This window comes from Eulemur rufifrons, chromosome 17 (assembly GCF_041146395.1).
Source record: "Eulemur rufifrons isolate Redbay chromosome 17, OSU_ERuf_1, whole genome shotgun sequence".
Classification (NCBI taxonomy): Eukaryota; Metazoa; Chordata; class Mammalia; order Primates; family Lemuridae; genus Eulemur; species Eulemur rufifrons.
The window spans coordinates 65,606,619-65,628,665 of record NC_090999.1 but is presented as its reverse complement, the minus strand read 5'-3'; the positions used below and the strand labels follow the sequence as shown (position 1 = coordinate 65,628,665).

The 22,047-nt window shown below is 37.3% G+C and overlaps 1 protein-coding gene across 1 annotated transcript; it reads left to right on the top strand.

Moving 5' to 3' along the window:
- The first annotated feature begins 2,851 nt into the window (after positions 1-2,851).
- SPATA9 (spermatogenesis associated 9) lies at positions 2,852-20,955 on the top strand. Its single transcript, XM_069492665.1, has 5 exons — positions 2,852-3,049; positions 3,233-3,321; positions 8,314-8,541; positions 19,659-19,754; positions 20,346-20,955. The coding sequence occupies exons 1-5, from the start codon at positions 2,989-2,991 to the stop codon at positions 20,631-20,633; spliced, it is 762 nt and encodes a 253-aa protein (XP_069348766.1). The 5' UTR covers positions 2,852-2,988; the 3' UTR covers positions 20,634-20,955.
- Positions 20,956-22,047: the final 1,092 nt, after the last annotated feature.

The window sequence follows — 22,047 nt, the reverse complement described above, 5'->3', positions numbered from 1 at the left end:
TTTTTAAAATTTGGGTTTGTTTTTGTTTGCTGTTACACACAACTTTTTAGGAATAAGGAATTTAATGAACATTGATTTTTATGACTAGGTTCCTTTCTAAGTCTCATTTGTGTATATAAAACTGGATGGTTATAACTATATTGTGTTACATACTTTTTGAAAATTTATTTTGTGTCATAGCAAGATTCAGAGTCCACTTTTTATAAACATAATGAGCAGAAGCTTTTCCACAGTCTTGGGGTAAGAATCATTTGATGAGTGTTGGTTATTTAAATTATTCTAGTTTATACGATTCAGAATAGTCCTGCATTAACAATCTTTATACAAATTATTACTGAGAATTTTTTTCCATTGGGATATATTCCCAGGGTGCCAACTGATATTGGTAATACCAATGTATTCATATTGTTTGATATTTTCTGATTGCTTTCAAAACAGTTCTACTTCATAGAGTTGTTATGTGAATTAAAAGAGATAAATGGTGTAATCTAGCCCCTCGCACAGTTACTAGCATCTAGTTGGCCGTCAATAGATGTCAGTTCCTTTCCTCCAGATAATGATTTTAAAAATTACTTTGACATTATTAAACATTTGCCATTAACTTAGATGTGCATAGTTTCAAAGCATGCTGTGAGCTGGAGGACATAGTACTGGGACCAATAGAACTGACCTGTGTATGGAGTTGATATCCAAAGGGGGTAGATTCCAGGCCAAATTCTTGACCTGGGCCCCATAATTCTGAAATAAGTCCCATGTGGCAGATCAGTTTCAAGGGTTGGTTTGTAATACATGAAGTTAGGAGTACAGCTCCATATTGGTTGAGTTTGAAGGAGGTTTGAGGGAAGAGTCCAGTTAGGAAGGTTATCAGGAATCTAGCCAGTCTGGTGCAAATGAATCAGGCTGAAACCCATGTGAACCTGGCAAACCCAGTATTGACTTTTACCCAACTTTTGCAAACTTTCCAAAAGCAAATGGCAATGTATATTAGACAAAATCTGCTGTTGATTGAGCATTTACGGTCTATTGAGTATTGTCACCTTTTAAAAGGTAAAAGATGTTTATGTAATTTGCCCAAGGCTACACAGCCTGGCAGGTGATAGACTTGGAATTCAAACCCAGGTCTGACTGAATCCAAATCTCTTTATTTCTATCACTGAGTTTATACTGCCTTCACTTAAATTATGTAAAATGTTCATTTTTTCCTCAAAGTCATGTGCAAATTCAAAAGTTCTATTTTTCTGTATTAAAGCCTCTGAAATACAGATAAATCTATAGAACTGTTATAAAATTATGTGGAGGTATTTTAATTGCTTCATAATTTAAATAGTGGGCACTGTATTATGAACTATAAAGAATAACAGAGAATTAATAAGTAATAACACTGACATTGTTATTTAACTTTATTGTCTGAAATAGCATAAGATGCATAAGAATATAGGCATAAAATATAATTAAATACAACCCAAAATATCATAAGATAAGGTCACAAATGTAAAAGAATTGTGGCAGATGGGATTTTCTCATTCCATCACCCCCTGTCATTTTTCACCACTCCACTTCCCGGGGAGAAGGCCATTAAGAAAAGACAAAAAAAGGACTTTGTTAGCACAACACACAAAGTCAGTTATGCTTTAAGTGTGGTAAATATTAGCCTGGAAAATGTGCTTCTTGCAGATTTCTTAATTCTATAGGATGCTTGGGATGGAGAGAACTCATGAAAAGAGAACTGGATGAAACCAGTGGGGAGCTAGAACATGGGAGTGAGCCGATGGAAAGAAGGAAATAGGGGATGGACGAAGGGAGTGGAGAACAGGGAAGAAGACCAGAGAGGGAAGGGACTGCCAAGTGTTCTGCAGTAGACTCTGATGGCCAACTGTCCCGATAGAACAAATAAAGCATTTCATTATCTCATAGACTCCAGTGTGTGTGTTCATCATTGTCTGATAAGATTTTTTTTCTGTCAATGGATTGCACTTCCCACATGTTAAAGGCATAGTTATCTTAAGCATTAGGGTCATGACGAGGGGAAGCAGGTTCTATTTTGGTTAGGAGAAGCAGGGTGGAGAGTGGAGGGTGTTCTCAGGCAGATTGTGGACTAAGGACGAAGAGAGCCGGGAACCTGGCAGACTTCACAGGCCAGAGGAAGCCTCGGATGAAGATTTCTCTTTCCCCAGCAGTTCCCAGGAATAGACCTCCAGCAGCCACAGCTTTGCGTGTGCTGAAGAAAATGGTTTAGCTAAAATTAAACTTAAGAACTTCAAATTAGAATGAAGTTTGAGTTACCCAACTCTTAATTCATCCACACTTAAGTATAACAAGGTAGTCAATCAAGTCTACCTGTATCAAGTTCTTCCCAGGTTTGATCATGGGAAACTGATGGTCATCTGAAGTGAGAGTGTAGTAAGAGGGTCAAAGATGAAGGAAAAAAGATTGAAATTATGAAGAAGACAAACCAAAGACTTTACAGTTTTGCCTGGGTTTGACCTAGAGATCCTCATTTGGGTAAAGCAAGAACAATCTGTTCAGAAGTCTTTCTGAATCAACTGCTGGTGTTTCTTTTTCTATTTGGTGTCATTATGTGAAGCATTTCTTTTAAGGCATATGCCAACTCTTTTCAAAGGAACCTTTGTTCTCAGATGATCCATTATTTGAAGAATCACTGTATTAATAGAATTCAGGACAAAATTCAACCTGTATTGCAGAACTCTTTGGTGTGGTTCATTTTTTAATCTCCTTACTCTTTCCCTTATGCCTCCAAATACATTCTTCCTCTTCGTACTGCCAGACTGATTTCAGAAGATTCTGTAGCAAGTTCTCAGAGGCCTATTGTGCAGTAATAAAGCATTCCGGCAGTGACCTGCAGGTTCTGTCCTTGCTAGCTCTGCTGAGTGGAAGGCTACTCTTATCCCTCATTAAGGGCAGAGTAGGACAAGCATTGCCCAGGCCAGCAGGCTTGCTAAGCACTAGGAGCCCAAGCAAGAACTCATCATGCCAATCAAACCTGTTGGGTGGATATGTGGACAGGTGTTGAAGAACTTTTCTGGAAGAAGTATACACCATCTTGTTGTGAAGGGGATATGGGTGTGGGAACAACTGGGAATAAAATCCCCTAGGGTTCCCTAGCTTTCCCAGGCACCTAGGAGGTTGACCCAGTGTTTTATGTTCTTTTGAATCATTTAGGGGATGTTTTAAAAGTTGTGTTTTTTTTTCCCCTAACCTCTTTTTTTCTTAGTCGAGGGGATCCAGAAAGTAATCATGGACCTTGTAGATGAGTTTAAAGATGAATTCCCTACCATCCTGAGATTATCACAGTCTAATCAGGTAATGTGATTTCATAACTTTCAAAAAGAATACAAAAAGTATATTATATTTTTAGTATAATACTACTTAATGCTTGATTTTGAGATCAGTGCTTGAAGCTTAAGAAAACATTAGCTTTGTCTCAGAAAAACAAATTTCAAATCTTACTCATTGGGAAGGATCTATGGAAAACAGAGAGATTGTGGGCCAAGAAGTGAGGTAGATAGATGAATTAAGTTTAAAGACAATCACTGTGTCATTAGATTGGAAATGGCAGTCTCTCATAGCCACAACTGCATTGTAAAAACCAGAAAAATACCTAGATATACTTTAGCTAAGATCTATGACAATGAAATTAGTGCAAAAACTTAACTGAGATAAATTGTAACAATGGAAAGGCAACTACAGTATGAATGTGTGTTTTAAAATGGAAAGAAACTAATGGTATCAATTTAAACAAAGTATACATGTATATTTTTTAAACTTCTGTTCCAGGATTTGAAATAGATAAAATACTGGGAGTGGAGGAGGAGGGGGGTAGATATTTTTTAAAGAGACATATAGTCAGGAAAAAGTAACATCTTTTTTAGGGGACACCTGTAACCTAACTTACTCTAAGGTACATGTCTCTTAATGGAAAAGTGTGCGTCAGTCATTTCGACCACAGTTGGAATAGAATATGCTGTGAAGTTACATGGTACAGTTAACAATCCACTTACCCAGAAATCAGACTTTTGGCAATGTCAAACATGATGTACATAGCCCTAAATAAAAAAGCACTCTGAGTAACGGAGTAATCACAGTCTATATATTTCATTTCAACCATTCATCTAGAAAACCAGCCATCAGACATTTACTAAATATCTCACCATTGCTTGGGAGAGGGAACACAGAAATAAGCGAGACATGATCCCTTCAGCCAGTGATCTTAATCTAATGGAGACAGAATTGTAAACAAGTAATTATATTAGAATATGGTAAGTGTTAGAAAGGTATATCTAATTTAGAGAAGTAATTGACTCTACCTACTCAGGTAGGATGGTCAGGGAAAGCTTCATGGAGGAAGGATGTTTTTAAATTGGGTCCCAAAGGATGAATAGGAGTTTTCAAGGTAAAGAAAAGGGTAGGGTAAGTGGGTAGGGGCAGAAAAGAATATTCCATTGCCAGTGTGAGTTAGGCCAAAAAGTGTGAAACAGCACAGGATGTCCCCAGAATGCCAAGTAAATATGAGTAAATAGCACGTAGGATGGAAGGGTTGAGGCAGGAAACAGCAGAAAATTAGGAAATGTAACCAGGAGTTAGAATATGGAGGTCTTTGTATGCCATGTAAAAAAGATTGGACTTCTTCTTAATTATAACACAGATATTAGTCACAGAAAGATTTTGAGCATAGAAATGGCATTCGATTTGCACTTTGAAAATACTTCTCTAGTGGTAATGAGGTCTGAACGGAGTCAAAGCTTCTAGTGAGATTCTGTTGCAAATGACGACTAAGAACAAGGACACTGATGTTGAGAATAGAAAGAATGAGAGACAAAAGATATTTAGCCTATTTTGAAACTGACAGTGTGGGATGAGAGGGAATATATAGGAGTTGAGGAAGACTCTGCATTTCTTGGATGACTAGAAGAATAGTGATCCTATTAACTAGGACAGAAGACTGTATGAGGAAGAGCAGCTTCGGAGATAACAATAACGAGCTTAATTGGATCACAATTTGAGGCATTATTCCACATCCTGCCGAAGCCATGGAGCTGAGTTATAAATTAGATATATAGGTTGGAAGCTCAAAAGAAGTCTGGGCTGAGGATGTATATTTAGGAGTCATCAGTATGTAGCATATAGTTTTAGTGTATAGTTAAAGCAAATCTATAACTATAGTGTTCAGTTAAACCAAGATGATAAATATCATTGCTCAAGAAGAGAGAGGGCATAGGATAGAAGCCCCCAAATGCCATTGTTTAAAGGGGTCAGCAGGGAATCAAAGGTAAGAACAGAATGGCAAGAATGAAATTCTTTGAAAGAGAAGAAATGGAGAGAAAAAGAAGGGAAGGGTTAGCAGCCATCAGACTCCCCAAAGAAGTCAAGCATGGGATACATTTTTGAAAGTTATCTTCCATGCCATAAAAATTAAGCCAATACTTAGCGGGTAAAATTTTAGTTACCCAGAAAATTTACTTCTGTGGAACCCCTTATTTACCAGGCTTGCTATGTACTTAAACCCTTGTTTAGCAAAAATAATTTTCTCTTCTTTGATCTGAATAGAAGGTAATTGTTATACATTCAAATGACTCAAATTACTAAGCCCATACATTTCTAAAATAAATGAATTGGTAGGCATTCTTGTTTACCATCAAATCACTTAAGAGTTTTAACTGTCTGGACCTCTGAACTTTCTCAGCTATGGTAGGGCTCTAGAACTTGTAGAACGCACTTCCAGAAGATAGAACAGACTCCAGCAGTCTCTCTACTTTTACAGCCCACAACTCCTGTACAGCCACCGTACAAACCCATTTCTTGTATGAGGTGAAGGGGAGCAGAGCTTACTGCAATGAATTCAGATAAGAATACTGATGTGGTCTGTAACATAAGAAAATAGCCCTGGGGGAAGTGGGCATGCCCAGTACCAGTCATCGTGGGAAGTGGCAGGGCGTGGTTGGATATTGGACACCAGAACTCAGAAGGCTGGCCTTAGGCTGTCAGGGAGGAGACCACTCTCTCCCTCTGGCTCTCCTCTCTTGGGTCTAGTTTTGGAGGAGGGGTGATACTGAAGTGTGGATGCATAGTGGTAAGATGGCATCCAGATGGTGGGCAGGTCAGCTAAGTAGGACAGGGAAGGCTTCAAAGTTCCAAGGGCAAACTTGATTTTCTAATTCCCTATCTTGGACTTCGTGTCTAGTTGCTTCTCCTTTTGCATTGATATAAAGTCTTTTGAAACATTAGAGACTTGTCTTGGCTATGCTCTGGAGTATGAAGGAAAGAGATGGGCAGGTGTCCATCACTGTAGGATATCAAACGGTTAAGGTTTGGACAGTAGTGACAAAATTATTGAGAAAACCTCAAGGTGAACCCTAGGAAACCAGAGACAGGCATGGAAAGCTCTGTTATCTTTTTCAAGCTGTGATTCTCTCCTCCTTGCCAACATTAGAGAAACTGAGGTTTTATTTAATCAAATAAATTTCAACTTTCCTCTCAACTCCCTTCACCTCTTTCTACTCTCTGAATAGCCTCATTATCACTAGAGCCATACGCATGGTTTATGGTGAAATCATATATTCTGGTCCCCAAAGAAAAAACTCTTGAGTTCCCGTTTCCAACTTATTGAAGTCATTTACTTGCAAGAACTTTACCCCACTCAGAGAGGAACATAAAAATTATTAGTTACCTTTTTTCTTACTTTCAAAACACATTGTTCTTTTCCCCCCCATTTACTTTGAAGAATGTATTGCTGAGATTGGCAAGAAATCTGAGTAGTTGGGAGATGTTATAATGTATTTGAAGTTATTTGCTCTTCAGAAATAAATTATTCAGAAAACATTAGTAATAGTTGTTTACTAGATTGTTTCTAAAAGACCAGATTGTAAGTGCTGCAACTTTCTTTTTTTTTAATTTCCAGGATGATCCACAATTCCCAAACATACTGGAAGGAATGGTTTTAAGAATACTTAGAGGGCTTTGTTAATTGGGTTGTATTATAAATCTCTAAATTTTGTGGTTTTTATTTAAATCTTTCCCCCCAGGCCATATATTTGTTTAGGAAAAGGCCAACTTGTTGGTCTGGAGCAAAAACACTTGATAGAGTGATTGTGAAACTTTTGTGGAGAAACATACCCAGAATATAACCAGAATAATTGTTACTGAATAGTTCTTCATGGCTAAAGGTTTTGAAGGAAATTCTCTTTCTGAGGCTGAGAAAGTTAATTTTAGAATCTTGGCTTGAGATGGTGGCTTCTGAGGTCCTGTCCTTTCCACCCCTTCTGTCCCAAGCAGCCCAGACTCCAATACCCTTAGAATCTGCATCCTTAGTAAAGAGTAATTTTTAAAGGTTTATACTTGCAAATGACTTCCATATGAGGAATTTAAAGTAGTAAACCTTTGAATTTAACAAAGAAATGTGTACTAAAATTGGGGAACTAAAATTTTTTTATTCAAATTATCCTTTCTGGAATAAGAGAAATCTGTTATGATAAAGTCATTTCCCCATGGTTCACTTTCTGGTAGAGCAAAGAAAGAATTACATGGCATGTGTCTTGGTAATGCCATACTTTTTTTTTTATCAGAATGCTGACAGAATTTCTAAAGTTTTGAGAAGTAAAAGTTTCTTAAGCTTGTTGATTAGTATACAGGGTATTTGTTTTATTTTTCTTTAAATGATATGCATACATTATATATATTTTACGTATGATGTATTGCCTCATTTAAAAACTTTAATCTGGTAGAAAAGAGATTTTAAAGCAATTTTATCAAGCTCAGGATATTTATTATTATGTAAGATAATTTATCTTCAATCCTTCATTAGTAGCCAGTTTTAACAAATATTTTGTAAATTTTTGACTAAATTTATGTTATCTTTGTATAGAAGGATAAGATTCTAGATCCAAGAATTTCCTATACATGGATAAAAAATTCAAAATATTCCATCAAAAAATTTAAACTGGGAAAATATTTGTAATAGTTTGAATAAGTATTATTGTTTAAATAATTCAAACATTGAATCCTTGTTTACTTTTGAAAGAGCTCTTTAAAACTTCAATGCAAAAAAAGATCTAAATCCAGAGAGAAAAATGAAAAAATTACTTGTCTAGTTACTTCAATTCTGGATATTTATTCTAAGGAAAAAATATATATTCACATAAAGAGTTAAGTACATAGCAAGGTAATCAATGGGCTGTACGGGGTATATAATTATTGGGACGACATCGCCCAAAATGTACTCAGTCTCTGCCAGAAGCAGATTTTAATAATGCATTGGAGAATCACACATCAGTTACTTTTCTAAGGCTTATTTTTCAGAAAAGAGAACCTATGCAGAAACCATCCAAAGTCAGGATGGCTATTGCTTTAGCCAAGGTTAACCGGGGAACATTAATTCGAGGATTAAGCAGCATATCCAGATCCTCCAAATCAGTGGCCAAACTTCTGCAGCCTCAGCTCACATGCAGACTTTTAGAGTTAAGGGACATATCTCGTCGTCTGCTGAGAGAAGTTAATGCGCCCAGGCAACCCCTATATAACATGCAGGTAAGTGAATGTTGCATTTACACAAGATGTGGACCCTTTTTAAAGAAACGATTTTAAATTTGCAACATTGAAAAATGAAAATGTAGTGCATTTGATCATCCTACATGTCCTACATCTGTCCTACAGATATATTTGGATGAGAGAAAAGAATGATTTGGCCTCTTAAAAATAATAGAGTACACTCTCTGGTTTAAATAAATCTGAAAGGGGAAGTAATGGGGATTTTTTTCTGTGTCATTATTTGATTGAACTATATGAAACTGTCAATTTCAAACGATTTGACTTAAATACAAGCATGCTGATTACCACATATGTCAAACCCGAAAGAAATCCTACGACAAGCCTTACAAATGGTTGTGTTTTGTTCCTTTTTTTCTCATAACTTTATTGTGTTTCCAAGATCATCTTTGTTTGACATAATATATTCAGTGTATTTAACTATAAACTTATTTTGATAAACTCATCAATATCCAAGTACATTTCAAATTACATTTTCTACACTGTTTTATTGAGGCTCTGTTATATTTTGTTAAAAACAGCAGCTCTTAAAACTTTTTTAGGACTGATTTCTTGTTTTCTAAACTTTATGGCACAGAACTCTTGATTTTTCAGTCTGGGCATTATACAAAGCATCCAAAATTTTCACTACAGAAAAAATTCAGATCTTGTCTGCAAGTCTGGCATCTAAACCTCAGAGTGAATTGATTTGAACTCTTTTGTTAAAGAGGGAGAAAACCAGGCTCAAACTAGGTTAAGCCAAAAAAAGGAGATTTGTGTAAATAATCCAGAGTTGTTAAGATTCCAGACATAGCTGGATACAGGTACTGAAATGATGCCTTCCAGATCCCATTTCTCTTCCTCTCTGCATTTCTTAGTTCTGCTTTCTCTATGTTGACTCCATTCTTAGACTGGCTTTCCCTTCATGGTCGCAAGATAATTTGCAGCATTCCTAGGGCTACATTCTTCCAGGTTCAATTCCAAGCAGAAAACAGAGAGTCCTTGACCCCACATTCCGGGCGAAGTCCTCATGCTCACTTTAAAGCATGGCTCAGTGCTTACCTCCAAACCAAGGACATGAGATGCACTGATTGTCCTAGGCCTTGCTTATCTGCTTTATCCCTAGAGCTGGAGTTGGACCCCTCTCCAGACTGCATGCCTGAGAGTGCTGTGGAATGGTGAATGCTCAAACAAAAATCTGGACTGTTCCAAGAAGAGGATAAAATGGATGCTGGGTGGCCAAAATCAACAAAATACCTGCTATGTAGGAGTCTCTCTTTAATCAATGACTTTGACATTTCCAGAAACCATCAGATATTTCAACTATGAATTGCCTAAGAACAGCATTTATAAAAGACTCCCTTATAATACCTGATGTCTGAGAAAGTAAAAAATAGTTTGTGTTTGCTAGCCACTGGATTCTCTAAAAACTATAGGCTTTATTCCTGTACTTTTAGATCATCAAAAAGAAACATAGCTGAACCATATTATCTTAAATTCCCTCTGAAATATTTTTCTGAGTCTAATGTCTTGCCTTGCTGTTTCTTTCCTTGCATTGTCAAACCTGTAGTTTTTATGGAAGATTGATAGAAGAAATGTCCTTTAAAGAATATTTCTTTATTTAGTATGAAATCATATTTAAAGATGCTGTCCATTACGTTATTCAGATGCTTCCTTTTTGCTTCTCTGCTAAGTCTGGACTGTGAAGGACCTGGGATTTTACACTACTCACAAGCTAACAAATTAGCCTTCCATAGTTATACACACACCCACATGCAGACGCGCACACATGCACACTCACACACAAAGACACAAGAGCCTTGGATCAGAGACACCATTTGTTTATTATTCACAGCAAATCATCAGCCAGAGCAATATCTTGTGTTGGGTCCCTATGATTAAATTCCACAGGGCAGTGTGACGCGGGCCAGATGTTACCTGTGCGTGTAGTATGTTGCATCTCAGGAGAGAGGAACCCTGAAACTAGGAGACTCTGAGCTTTTTATAGGGACACTGGCACAACTCCCCAGCCTTCTTTCCAGAGAGAGAGAGAGAGAATTCATTACCCTGGAATGTAAGTAAATGTCTCAGGGGAAAGGAGGTGCCCTGTGGCATGTCTGGGGAAGCGCATCTCTAGATGTCTGTCCCCAGATAGATGCACTTTCTCGACTTTCCAAGCCTGTTTGCTATTCAACAAGTCTTTTTTTTTCCCCCCTCAAAAGGCCAGTCTTTACAGGAATGGCCTTTGGGGAATTGCCTCCCAACACTCACAAAATTCACTGGCAGGAAAAGAAATCTCTTTTCCAGTTGAACTTGCATGTTTCCTTTGTTCAGTAATGAGAGCTATTAATAAAAGAAACACAATGTGTTTGCCTTTTTGCCTGACTGACAATGAGTTTCTGATGTAAATTTAGAGGTCAGTTCTGATGACTTATTCCAGGAACCAGAGGTAAAAGAAACAAGCCTTAGGAGGGACTCAGTGACTTGTCCCAGGGCTGTATGTTAACTGTGACTATCTCTGTTGACATCAGTTCAAAATCATTACCTAAGGAATCTCTTCTCCTTTGTTCTTGTTCCGATTGTCTTAGGATCTAGCTTTAATTTTTAAAATTCTTATCAATGAAATATTTCAAAATATACAGAAAATAATGTACCAGAAGTCCCACCCAAATTTAAACTGGTGGCAATATTTTGCTATATTGCCTTCAGATCTCTCCTTTTATAAAAAGAAATAAATTAACCATATTCTAATTCTTTTTCCTTTCTTCTCTACCAGAGGTAATCATTATCCTGAAGTTGATGTGAACATTTCCACGCATACTTTGATATTTTCATTACATTTGTATATATCTACTAACAACATATAGTATTGTTTTATGTATACTTAAAATTTATGTAAATTTATTTTACTGTACTTAACCTTCTGAAAATTCCTTTGTAACTCAACATTATTGATATATGTAGCCATGGTTTATTATTTTAACTTCTTTGTGGTATTCCATTGTAAGAAAAAAGAATCCACAATTTATCTGTTACTGGACAGATGAACAATTTCATTTCCAATTTTTTTCTATTACAAACAAGGCTTCAGTGAACTTTCTTGCAAATGACTCCTTGCCCATATATATGAGGCATTTTCCAGTTACAGATCTAGAAGAGGGATTTCTGGGTCAGCAGGGATAGCTTCAACTTTATCAGCTGTTGTCAAACTGTTCTTCAGGAAGAGTACATTTTCTTGGGAATCATTGTGATTCCTGAATCTGAGGATAACTTTGTCAGTTTTGGAAAATTCTTAGCTATTATTTCTTCAAATATTCCTCCCTCATTTTCTCTAAACTTTTCTTCTGGAATGCCTATAAAACATACTTTGGATCTTCTGATTTTATTCTGTATGTCTTTTTACCTTCCTTGTTTTTTCCTTCTCTTTATTTCTTTTTGATGCATTCTGAGTAATTTCCTCTGAACTATCCGTGTGCCTAATATGCTTTTATTATTCAGTGTATTTTAAGTTTAAAACATTATATTTATCATTTCTGGAACTTCTATTTGGTGTTTCCCCCAGATTTCCTGCTTTTTTCTTTTAAGGCCCAATCACCACCTCCTATCCATCCAAGTCTCATCTCCAGCCTCTGTATTAAAACTCAACCACCCAACCAGTATTTTAGGGTCCAATAACCTCCTCAGAGTTCCTGGCACATAAACTCACACTCTTGGCTGCTTCCCTGGCACGGGTTGGGGGGATTGCTTTCTATTTTGTAAACTCAGTCTTGTATTACATCTTTTGGATTTCATCTTATATAGAACTCTAGGTGTTTCTGAGTGAGGGGTTCCACATTAGCTCAGTCTGCCATGGTGCTGGAACCAGATGTTCTTTGGCTTTAACTTCTTAGTATCTTCTTTTACAAGATTTAATATTAAATATAAGATGGTTAAATTTATTTTTGGAAGTAAGTGAAGTATAATTCTACTTTTTCATTTATTCAACAAACATTTATTGTGAACCTGATATGCAAAATCCCTAGTTTAGATTTTAAGGATTCAGAAACGTCTCACCCTTGCCCTATGGACTGTGGGGCTGAGAGGTACATAAGCAAGCAATGGCAGTAGGGCAGAGCACGTGCACAATCAAAGGGCACAAAGTGCACTAGGGAAGCATCAGGAAGGGGCATGTAATTCTAAAGAGTGGTCAGTGTAGGCTTTCTAGAAGATAGGGTACTGTGTCTGCGCCTTTAAGGAGGAGGTGTTAGCCGGGCAAGAAGTAGGAGAATCATTCCAGGAAGAGAACAGTACATATTAAGACACTGAGGTGAGAGGATGGTTTGACTTATTTGGGGAACATAAGTAGTTCCATAGGGCTGGAGTGAGTGAGACAAATAGAACAGTCCCAGGTCAGAGGTTCCAGGGTCCTTGAGAGCTGAGAGTGAGGGAGAAGCTTTAGTTGAGTAACATACAATAGCCAGGGTAGAGAATCAGAATTGCCACTGGGGGGGAAACTAAGTTGTAACAAGGAAGAAAACAATATATCTCAAGTTGGAAAGGCTCACTGAGGACAGATATACAACTATGAATGTGAAGACAATGACCTGGAGAATCAGGGTACAACAGAAGAATGCGTGAGATGTGTCAGAGGTCAACGGAGTGTGAGTGGAGTGTACCCATGGGACCAGAGTGTGCTGAGAGGAAAGTGTCACAACATGGAGAAGCCACATCAGACAGAGTTCAGGTCAGCCAGAGTGGATCCCAGCATGAATTCCTTCAAGAATTGCCAGGCTGCCTGTGTCAAGGTGGAGCTTTGTGTTGTGGGCATATAAAAGATACAAAAGCTGGAATTACTACGCAGGGGGATATGCTTTGTGGATGCATGAAGGATATTACTTTATAGAAACTTAGCTATGGGCAAGTAAGTGGCCAGGTTAACTTGTGAGAAGGTGTATTTCCAATATGTCCTTCATATGCTCTGTCTGGTCACTGATGTAAAGGTGAAGAATGATGAAAAGATGCATTTGTACCTGGAGTACCTAAAATGGTTCTACCAAAACTCTCCTGTATTATTTTCTCTCATATTATGCGGCTGAAAATACCAGTGAGGCAATAACTTCCCTCGGGAACACAGAAATAGAGGAGCATTTTCATTAGGACACTGACAAGAACTAGCATTTCAGCCCTTCGACGTGGGAGTTCTGAGATGCAGCATGCAGTAATGTGTCCTCAAGGTAATCAGAGACTGGAGGCTGGCTCAGGATCTCCCTCAACGAGCTACCTGGCCTTTCTAGTGGGAGTTCAGCTCTAGAGCATGTCCGACACATCTTGGCATATTGGAAGATGTTGTGCCAAATACAAGAAAGACCCAACCGACACAAGGGACCTGAAGAGATTCTGACAGCCTGTGTGACATGAGCACACAGAGTTGGGGTCAAGCCTCTCCGGCTGGCCATGCTGCTAGAAAAGACTTCCTTTGCAGCTGGCTCTTACGGATGCTGAGTCAAGTTGCTCCTCAAATCCCTCCAGGTTTTGCAGGGCTGAGACTGCAGTGATGTTATACAATCATGACTAGTTCTATAAGAGGCCTCAGGATTGGAAAACTTTTAGTACAGAACGCCCTGGTGGTTTTCAACATCTCCGACAGCAATAGTCACAGAATGGTGCATCTGCTCAGCCTTGTGGGCTGCCTGGCTGCGTGAAGCCTGCAGCTGCTCTAGGCTGCAGTGACCTAGATAGTCAGCTCAATTGCTGACTTCAGCCAAGACACGTCAGCTCCCAGACGTGGTTGTTGATTTTGGCAGGGCCACAGGACCAGGAGCTCTTCCTGTGAGAGAATCATTCCTATCATGGCACTAGAGATGAGTGTTTCTATAGTACTGTGTACAGGCACTGTGGAGTGGTATAGGGTAATATATGGACAAAAGTGAAGAAAATCCTCAGCTTCTAAAACGCCTGAGCCGTAGGTGGATCCCAGTGAACTTGTGCTCTCTTTTCAGGATGAAGGGCAGGAACTTATCTAAGTTCCTCACCCCCGACCCTTTAAGGTAGACTCTAGTTTGGAGTTAAAACTATAAACCTCACAAATATCCAGAATTTCTGTAGGTCCTTGATGGACCTGCCATGAGGCTAACTTAGCTGCTATAATCCAGACCTGGGAAAAGAGGACATTTCCTAGAAAGTAGAACCCCTGGGCCCTTCAATTATTAATATATACTAATTCTCCAAGTTGGCCAAGAGGTCGGGACATTTGAGCCTCTATGAGACAGACCATCGGCTTGTTCAGGCCAGGCGTGGTGGCTCATGCCTGTAATCCTAGCACTCTGGGAGGCTGAGGCGGGAGGATCACTCGAGGTCAGGAGTTCGAGACCAGCCTGAGCAAGAGCGAGACCCCCTGTCTCTACTAAAAATAGAAAGAAATTAGCTGGACAACTAAAAGTATATAGAAAAAATTAGCCGGGCATGGTGGTGCATGCCTGTAGTCCCAGCTACCTGGGAGGCTGAGGCAGTAGGATCGCTTGAGCCCAGGAGTTTGAGGTTGCTGTGAGCTAGGCTGATGCCACGGCACTCTAGCCCGGGCAACAGAGTGAGACTCTGTCTCTAAATAAATAAATAAAACTTAAAAAAAAAAAAAAAAGCTTATTCAAAAACAGCGTTCCACAGGATGTTAACACTGGGGTAAACAAAGTCCAACAGCTTTCTTTACCGTGCACTGCTAGGAGTCCTTGCTATATTCACGAGTGTTGTAAGTGGCTAAGCAAAGACATGGTCCTTTAGCTTTTCCAAACTTACAGAAAATACTTTTTTTTTTTTTTGGTGCTATCTACGAACAGCAGTCAGTGTTTCTTGCAACATTTGTTCATGAATCCCTGAGCTTGCCCTGTGACTCCACTGGAATCCCTCATCACGGTGGTTTTAGACAACGTGAACTATGTGGGGCCTGGTAATTCTCCAACCTTTAGGTCACGGATAAGTGGATCTTTATTTTCTAAAATGCCTGTAGTTGGCTTTTTTCTGTGATTTATCTCATTAGTGAAAATAAGATGAACACAGACAATTCTTTTATGAGATGAGGCAGTGAAAAATATGTGGGAGAAGTTTAAAGGTTGAAATGTTTTTACGGTTCAAATATGCATATATTTTACATGTTAATGTGACTAAATTAAAAAAAGAAATATATGGATATAACATTGATGCCAAGATACTTTTAACCCAAATATGGAAATAAAATGAAAGTAATATAAGGGTTAAGATAAAAATTTTGAAATAGGCCAAGATAGTCTGAAAACTCCCATTTACCAAATTTCTGTTTATTTATCTCGATTTTTACCATATACTATTCCTGCTCAAAGCAAGCCAAAAATGAAAGAGCATGGTTTATAATATGAAAAATATGTACTGCAAGTGAGTCATAAAATTGAAAAATGGCTACTTGCCAGTAGCCACATAAATTTTGGAGGAAATATGTTTTTTACAGGGATGATTTGTTACAGGAATAAAAAGTATTTATTAAAAGCATTAAAATAGTTAAAAAGTGACCTTTAGGCAATATAAAAATTAATTATTCAGAAGCATAACATATATCAAATACATAATTTATTTTGAAACTAATTAGTTTTAATTACTTTTAGGTTAAGGAAAAAAATCTGAGAAAGATGTAGTGAAATAGAAACAGAGTGGTTTCTCAGGCAGCCACAACTTTTATTATTATTGTATGTGGCCTACTAGTTATTGAATATGGACCTCCCACTATGTATTTATATATTCACAAACTCATGAAGCTTTTCACGCTGCTAGGAGTTACTTTATTAGAGGGTATCTGTTTTTCTTCTCCTTAGAGAGTCTGCTCTCATATGTTTGTCTCCTTGCAGCCTAACAGTAGGATTCAAAGGCATGCTGCCATTTTGCTTCTTCTAGTTCCTGGAAACTCTTCCTAGAAGCCAGGAACTCTGGGAAATTTTGCAGGTTGACTTATGGAGGGGGTGGGCTAAAAGTGCCCCTACCCATCCCTACATCTAGGAGACGGTGTGGTCTGAAGAGCAAGGAAGGAATGGCAACAGCCTTCTCCCCACTCCCAGTGCCCCTACCCCCAACTCTTAGCCACTAAGTTAGATAGTATTCTTGCTTTCAGCATTCCAGAAATCACTTAAGGGGGAGGAAGGTAAATTGTGGTGGGCAATTTCATTCTTCATTTGGTAGTGGCAGCAATAAGCAAAAACTGACCATACTATAGCAAGATGCAGAACACCCATATTTTCATAATTTCTTTCTTTCTTTTTTTTTTTTTTTAGAGGTAGGGTCTCACTATGTTGCCCAGGTTCATCTTGAATTCCTGGCCTCAAGTGATCCTCCCACCTCAGTTGGGATTACAGGCATAAGCCAATGTGCCCAGCTTATATTTTATAATAATTTCATTTATAAAAATACCATATGTGCTTTCAACTTAATTTGGAAAATACAGAAAACAAGAAAGAATTTAATCTCTCTGAACCCATGTTCTTATTTCATAGGTTTTTTAAGAGGATAAAATGAAACAATGCAAGGAAAGCCATTAGAATAGAATCTGGCATGTAATAAATGTTCTATAAATGTTAACTAAACAAAGCTACATTTCTAAAACATAATAGCAGCTAAAATTTTGGTGCATTTCTGTCTAAACTTTTTCCATGCAATGTTAATTGTATTCATTTTAATCACAAAAATATTAGACACAGAATTTTAAAATTTTAAAATTGAAGTATACCGAATAGCACACAAATCATTAAGTGTACAGCTCAATGAATTTTCATAGCTTGAACACATCTTGGTAAGCAGCACCCAAGACATCTCCTCGTGCTGCCTTCCAGTTGCCAACCCCACCCTTGCAGGATAACCGTTTTCTTGACTTCCAACAGCACGGATTAGTTTGACCCAGATTTGTACATTACATAAACGGAATCAATCATACTCATTATGCTTACAGTCTTGAACCTTGCTCTTTCTCATATAGCATGAGGTACTAACAATGCCTCCCATGTCCCTTAATGCAACCTGTATGCAGACATTTTGCTAAGCACTTTACAAACATTTTCTTTCTTATCTGCACAGAAAACCTGTGAGATAAATATTGCTGTTATTCGCAATGTAGAAATGAGGGAACTGAAGCTTAGCGAGAAGAATTAATTTGTTCAAGGTTTCATTATTCATAAACCCTGGAGCAGGGAGATGAACCTACATCTCTTTGCTCCAGAGTCTATCCTTGTAATACGGTTCTTACCACTCTACGTAAGCAGCGTTTGCCACGGCGGCACAGCTGTGTTGGCCGCACAGCTTAATGATCAGGTTATGCGCTTCTGTCCTGGTTTAAATATGACTTTGCTGCTTACTAGTTATGTTACCATGGGTAAGTTACCTACCTCTCCTTTGTCTGTTCTCCATTTGTGGAATACTAATACAAACTTCAGAGGATTGTTTTAAGAAATGTTTATAAATGAGAATGTTTATAAAGCATATACGACAGGACCTGGTACACAGTGTCATATGAGTGTTTGTTCAATCAAATATTATCACACGTTCTTTGGAAGCACCTTTTAAAAGGCTGCATACTATTCACAATAGACAAAATATGGAATCAACCTACGTGTCCAACTGTGGATTAATGGATAAAGAAAACGTTGTATAGATACACAATTGAATACTATTCAGCCATAAAAAATAATGGAATCCTGCCATTTGCGACAAGGATGAACCTGGAGAATATCACATTAAATGAAATAAGCCACACACAGAAAGACAATTACCACATGACCTCACTCATACGTGAAATCTTAAAAAAAAAAAAAAAAAAAGTTGACGGAAGAGAGTAGAACAGCAGTTACCAGAGACGGGATGAGGAAGAGGGAGGGGTGGGTGGGGAGAGGTTGGCCAAGAGGTACAAAGTTACAATTAGATAGGAGGACTAAATCCTGCGGTTCTATTGCACAGTAGGGTGACTGTGGCTAGCAGTAAAACTTCGTATATTACAAAACAGCTCTAAGAGAGGCTTTTAAATGTCCTCACCACAAGGAAATGATAAATTCATGAGGTGATAGATACACCAACTACTCTGATTGTATCATTATACAACATAGATATGTATCCTAACACCAAATTGTATCCCATAAATATGTACAATTATAATGTGTCAATTAAAAATAAAAACAAAAGGCTACATAATATACCATTGAGTGGATATAGCATAATTTTCCTAACCATTCTGGTATCATTGCTTGAGTTTTTTCAATGTTATAAATAACTTTTCAATGAACAATATGTAATGAACATTGTGTGCATTTTTTTTTACTGTGCATTTACATGATTTTATTAGTTACAGCCTGTACCTTTTGGGAGTTTATCAAAGCCATTGAGTGGCTTGGCTCTTCAGAGAAGCGTGGTTAACTGCCACTTCACTGCTGAATGGGAAGGGAATGTTTTTTCTAATGTGCTCATTTTCATATCCTGCCCAAGGCAGCAGAGGTAGCCTATAAGACAGTATGATTCCCTTAAACTGAATATGTTATTCTGATATGTTTGAGACAGGGACACCTATTGCCAGAAACTAGAAACATCATAGGAGAGGCAAATTCATACTTCTCTACATTTCAAAATAGCATGCTGGATATGAGCACAGAGCATTTTCTGAAGCTTAATAATCGATCATCTAAGGTTAATGCTGGCCTTGAGCAGTCTCATGATTAACATTTCCAAGCAGGTCATTAATCTCTAGGAAATGCTTAGTATTTTGATTGCTGTTTGCTTAATTGAGGTTATGAATAATTTAGTAAAGAATGATTACAGGAATTTGAACAAAAAAATGACTGTTTTTCTAATGTGCACAGCAGCACCTCCTAGTGTGCACAGTTGGTAATTATGAAAAGTTAAAGTAATTTAGATTGCAGAAATGCAAGGTTTTTATAGGTTTGGATTAGCAAAAGAAAGTATCTTCTTGTTAAAAAGAGAAAACTAAACTAATATATTTTCACAACGTGTAAAAAGCCCAGATAGCTCTAAAGTAGATGACCTTCTTTAGGAAAAAAAATTTAAATTCTCATTTTACAAATAACATTATAAATATGACATTGAAAATTCTTGTTTTAATAAGAAAATCTTTTCTGTTTTTGCAGGTCAGAAAGGGTTCTTTGTTTGAAATCATCTCCTTTCCAGCAAAGACTGCTTTAACTAGCATAATATATGCTTCATATGCGGCACTAATTTATTTGGTAAGTTAAGAAAACTATTAGAATCTAGACATAAACCTACTTATGTTATATAATGCTAAAGATAATACTATACAATAGCGTACTGTACAGTATTATCTTTAATGGTACCATTCACAAACTAAGTTACCATTCTCTTGTTACACAAAATAATTTTATATTGAAAATTTCCTTTTCTTATGAGCCAAATTAATTCACCAAAAAGTCTAGGGGAAAGAAAATTAAAACAAAAAATATACTTTGAAATATTAACATGTTTGGGGATAAATTCCATCTCTCAGAAAATGTTTCATTTGGTTAAATCAGGAGAATAAAGATGTAAAACATGTAACGAATTGGGAAAAAAGATGTAAAACCCATCTTTATTGAAGTATACTAGGTTTTAAATTGCTCTCTAGATTGTGGTGTAATATATTTAGAACAAGGAATCAATCTGCCAACACTTATCATGTGTCAGGGGGCTCCTGAAAGGAAGTGCTTTTTTATTAGAATATGTAGATTAATGACTTTATGTTAAACATTTTATTGTCCTTTTGATTTGCTGTAGTAGCTTAAAAAGAAACTTTACTTTTCAAAAAATTGTTTATTATATAGGCAGTCTGTGTCAATGCTGTGCTGGAGAAAGTAAAGAACATTTTCCAAGAAGAAGAATCCATACGGCAAAACAGAGAGGAGAATGAAAATTTTAGAAAAGCTTTTTCTGAACCAGCGCTTTCGGAGCCTATATTTCCTGACAGTGAAATCGAAGCAAAACCTTACAGGTCATTGCCAGAGAAGCCAGACAACATTTCAGATCACCCTAAGCTTCCTTCTAATAGGCAGAGTAATAAGATCCAGGTTTTACATTCTGTGTTTGACCAATCAACTGAAACGAATGAATGAGCAAATCTGGACACAAATATCACTGAACAGAGCTTAAGAGTTATCTAATGGCACACTGCATCTGACTAAGCTAGGAGACTAGTTTAAATGTACTGAATTGCTCTGCTTTTAAAAAAAAAAAAAAAAAAGGAAGGGAATTACTACTAAAATGTCATTCTCTAATACTTACATGGTAGAGAAAATAAAATCAATCTTGATGTAGAATTTATGTTTTGGCTATATATTTTTAATGAACAAGAAAATTCACCCTTTGGTGGGTTAGACTTTACACTTGTGGTTTATAACATGGGTATATTTATAATACATGTATGTTTCTATTAAAGACTTATTTTTCATATCTAATTATTTATCTGGGAGAAAAAACCCTATCAAAATGCTACATATCTTTTTCAGAGATAATAAAAGAATATTTTTTATCTGTAGACTACAGAGTTTGAGTCTGCCTATTAATATTTCTTTTATAACTCACTTGCAAAGTTATGAAGGACTTGCAATTCATAGCTGCCATACCTTTATACAATTAAATATTATTTACAAATCTGATGAAAATATTTCTGTACATGAGGACAGGACATGATGTGATATGAGAAATCAAGTGCATACTACTCACTATTGCCACTGGCTCCTGAGCTGCAAACCAATGCCACAGTTTTTGCCTGCAGGAGGTACTTTGATTTCTTCTATATGCTTTAAATTCTGGACATATGTTAAGACCTGACTGGTCATTGAAGGATTAGCACCTGATATAATAGGTTGGGATGGACCTATCCCAGAGATAGTACATTTTTTGTACCTAGTGAGTAGCTGCTGCCGTAAACAGTATTTATAAAAAGCCCAAGTCTGGCTCATAAGTAGTCTGAGAAATGAGTAGCAAGTGCTGCTCACGTTGCCCATATTCCAGCAGAAAAGGAAATGTAATAATATGTAGCAAAGGGTTCTGTAAGCAGAGCGTTTTCCATACACACCTTATTCACTTACTCTTTTTACAATAACCAAGGGAAAGAGTCCAGGTAGGCCCCTTAGAATGTTAAGTATTAGGTTTAGACTCTTAATTTAATCCTATGCCACTAAGATTACTGTCCTTTGAGACTAGGTTCCAGACTTGACAACAGCTCTTCTCACTCTGAATTCATCATCTACTCATCCTAGTTCTTTCTGGTCCCACTTACTCTTACATTCTATGTGCTGCTGAGTTTTGCATGATCGGTGTTATTCCTAAAGTGTTATTCAAAATACTTAACAACTGGTACAGTGTGGGCACCAGGCAATCAGAACACTGCTGGCCATAAATAACCAGCACGGTAAAACCAGGGTAAACCAACTGAACATCAACCTTGCTTGTGAACTTTGAGGAACAAAACCTTAGATCTCTTCTCTCTGTAACATTTACAGGAAACAGTTGTGCACACATGCA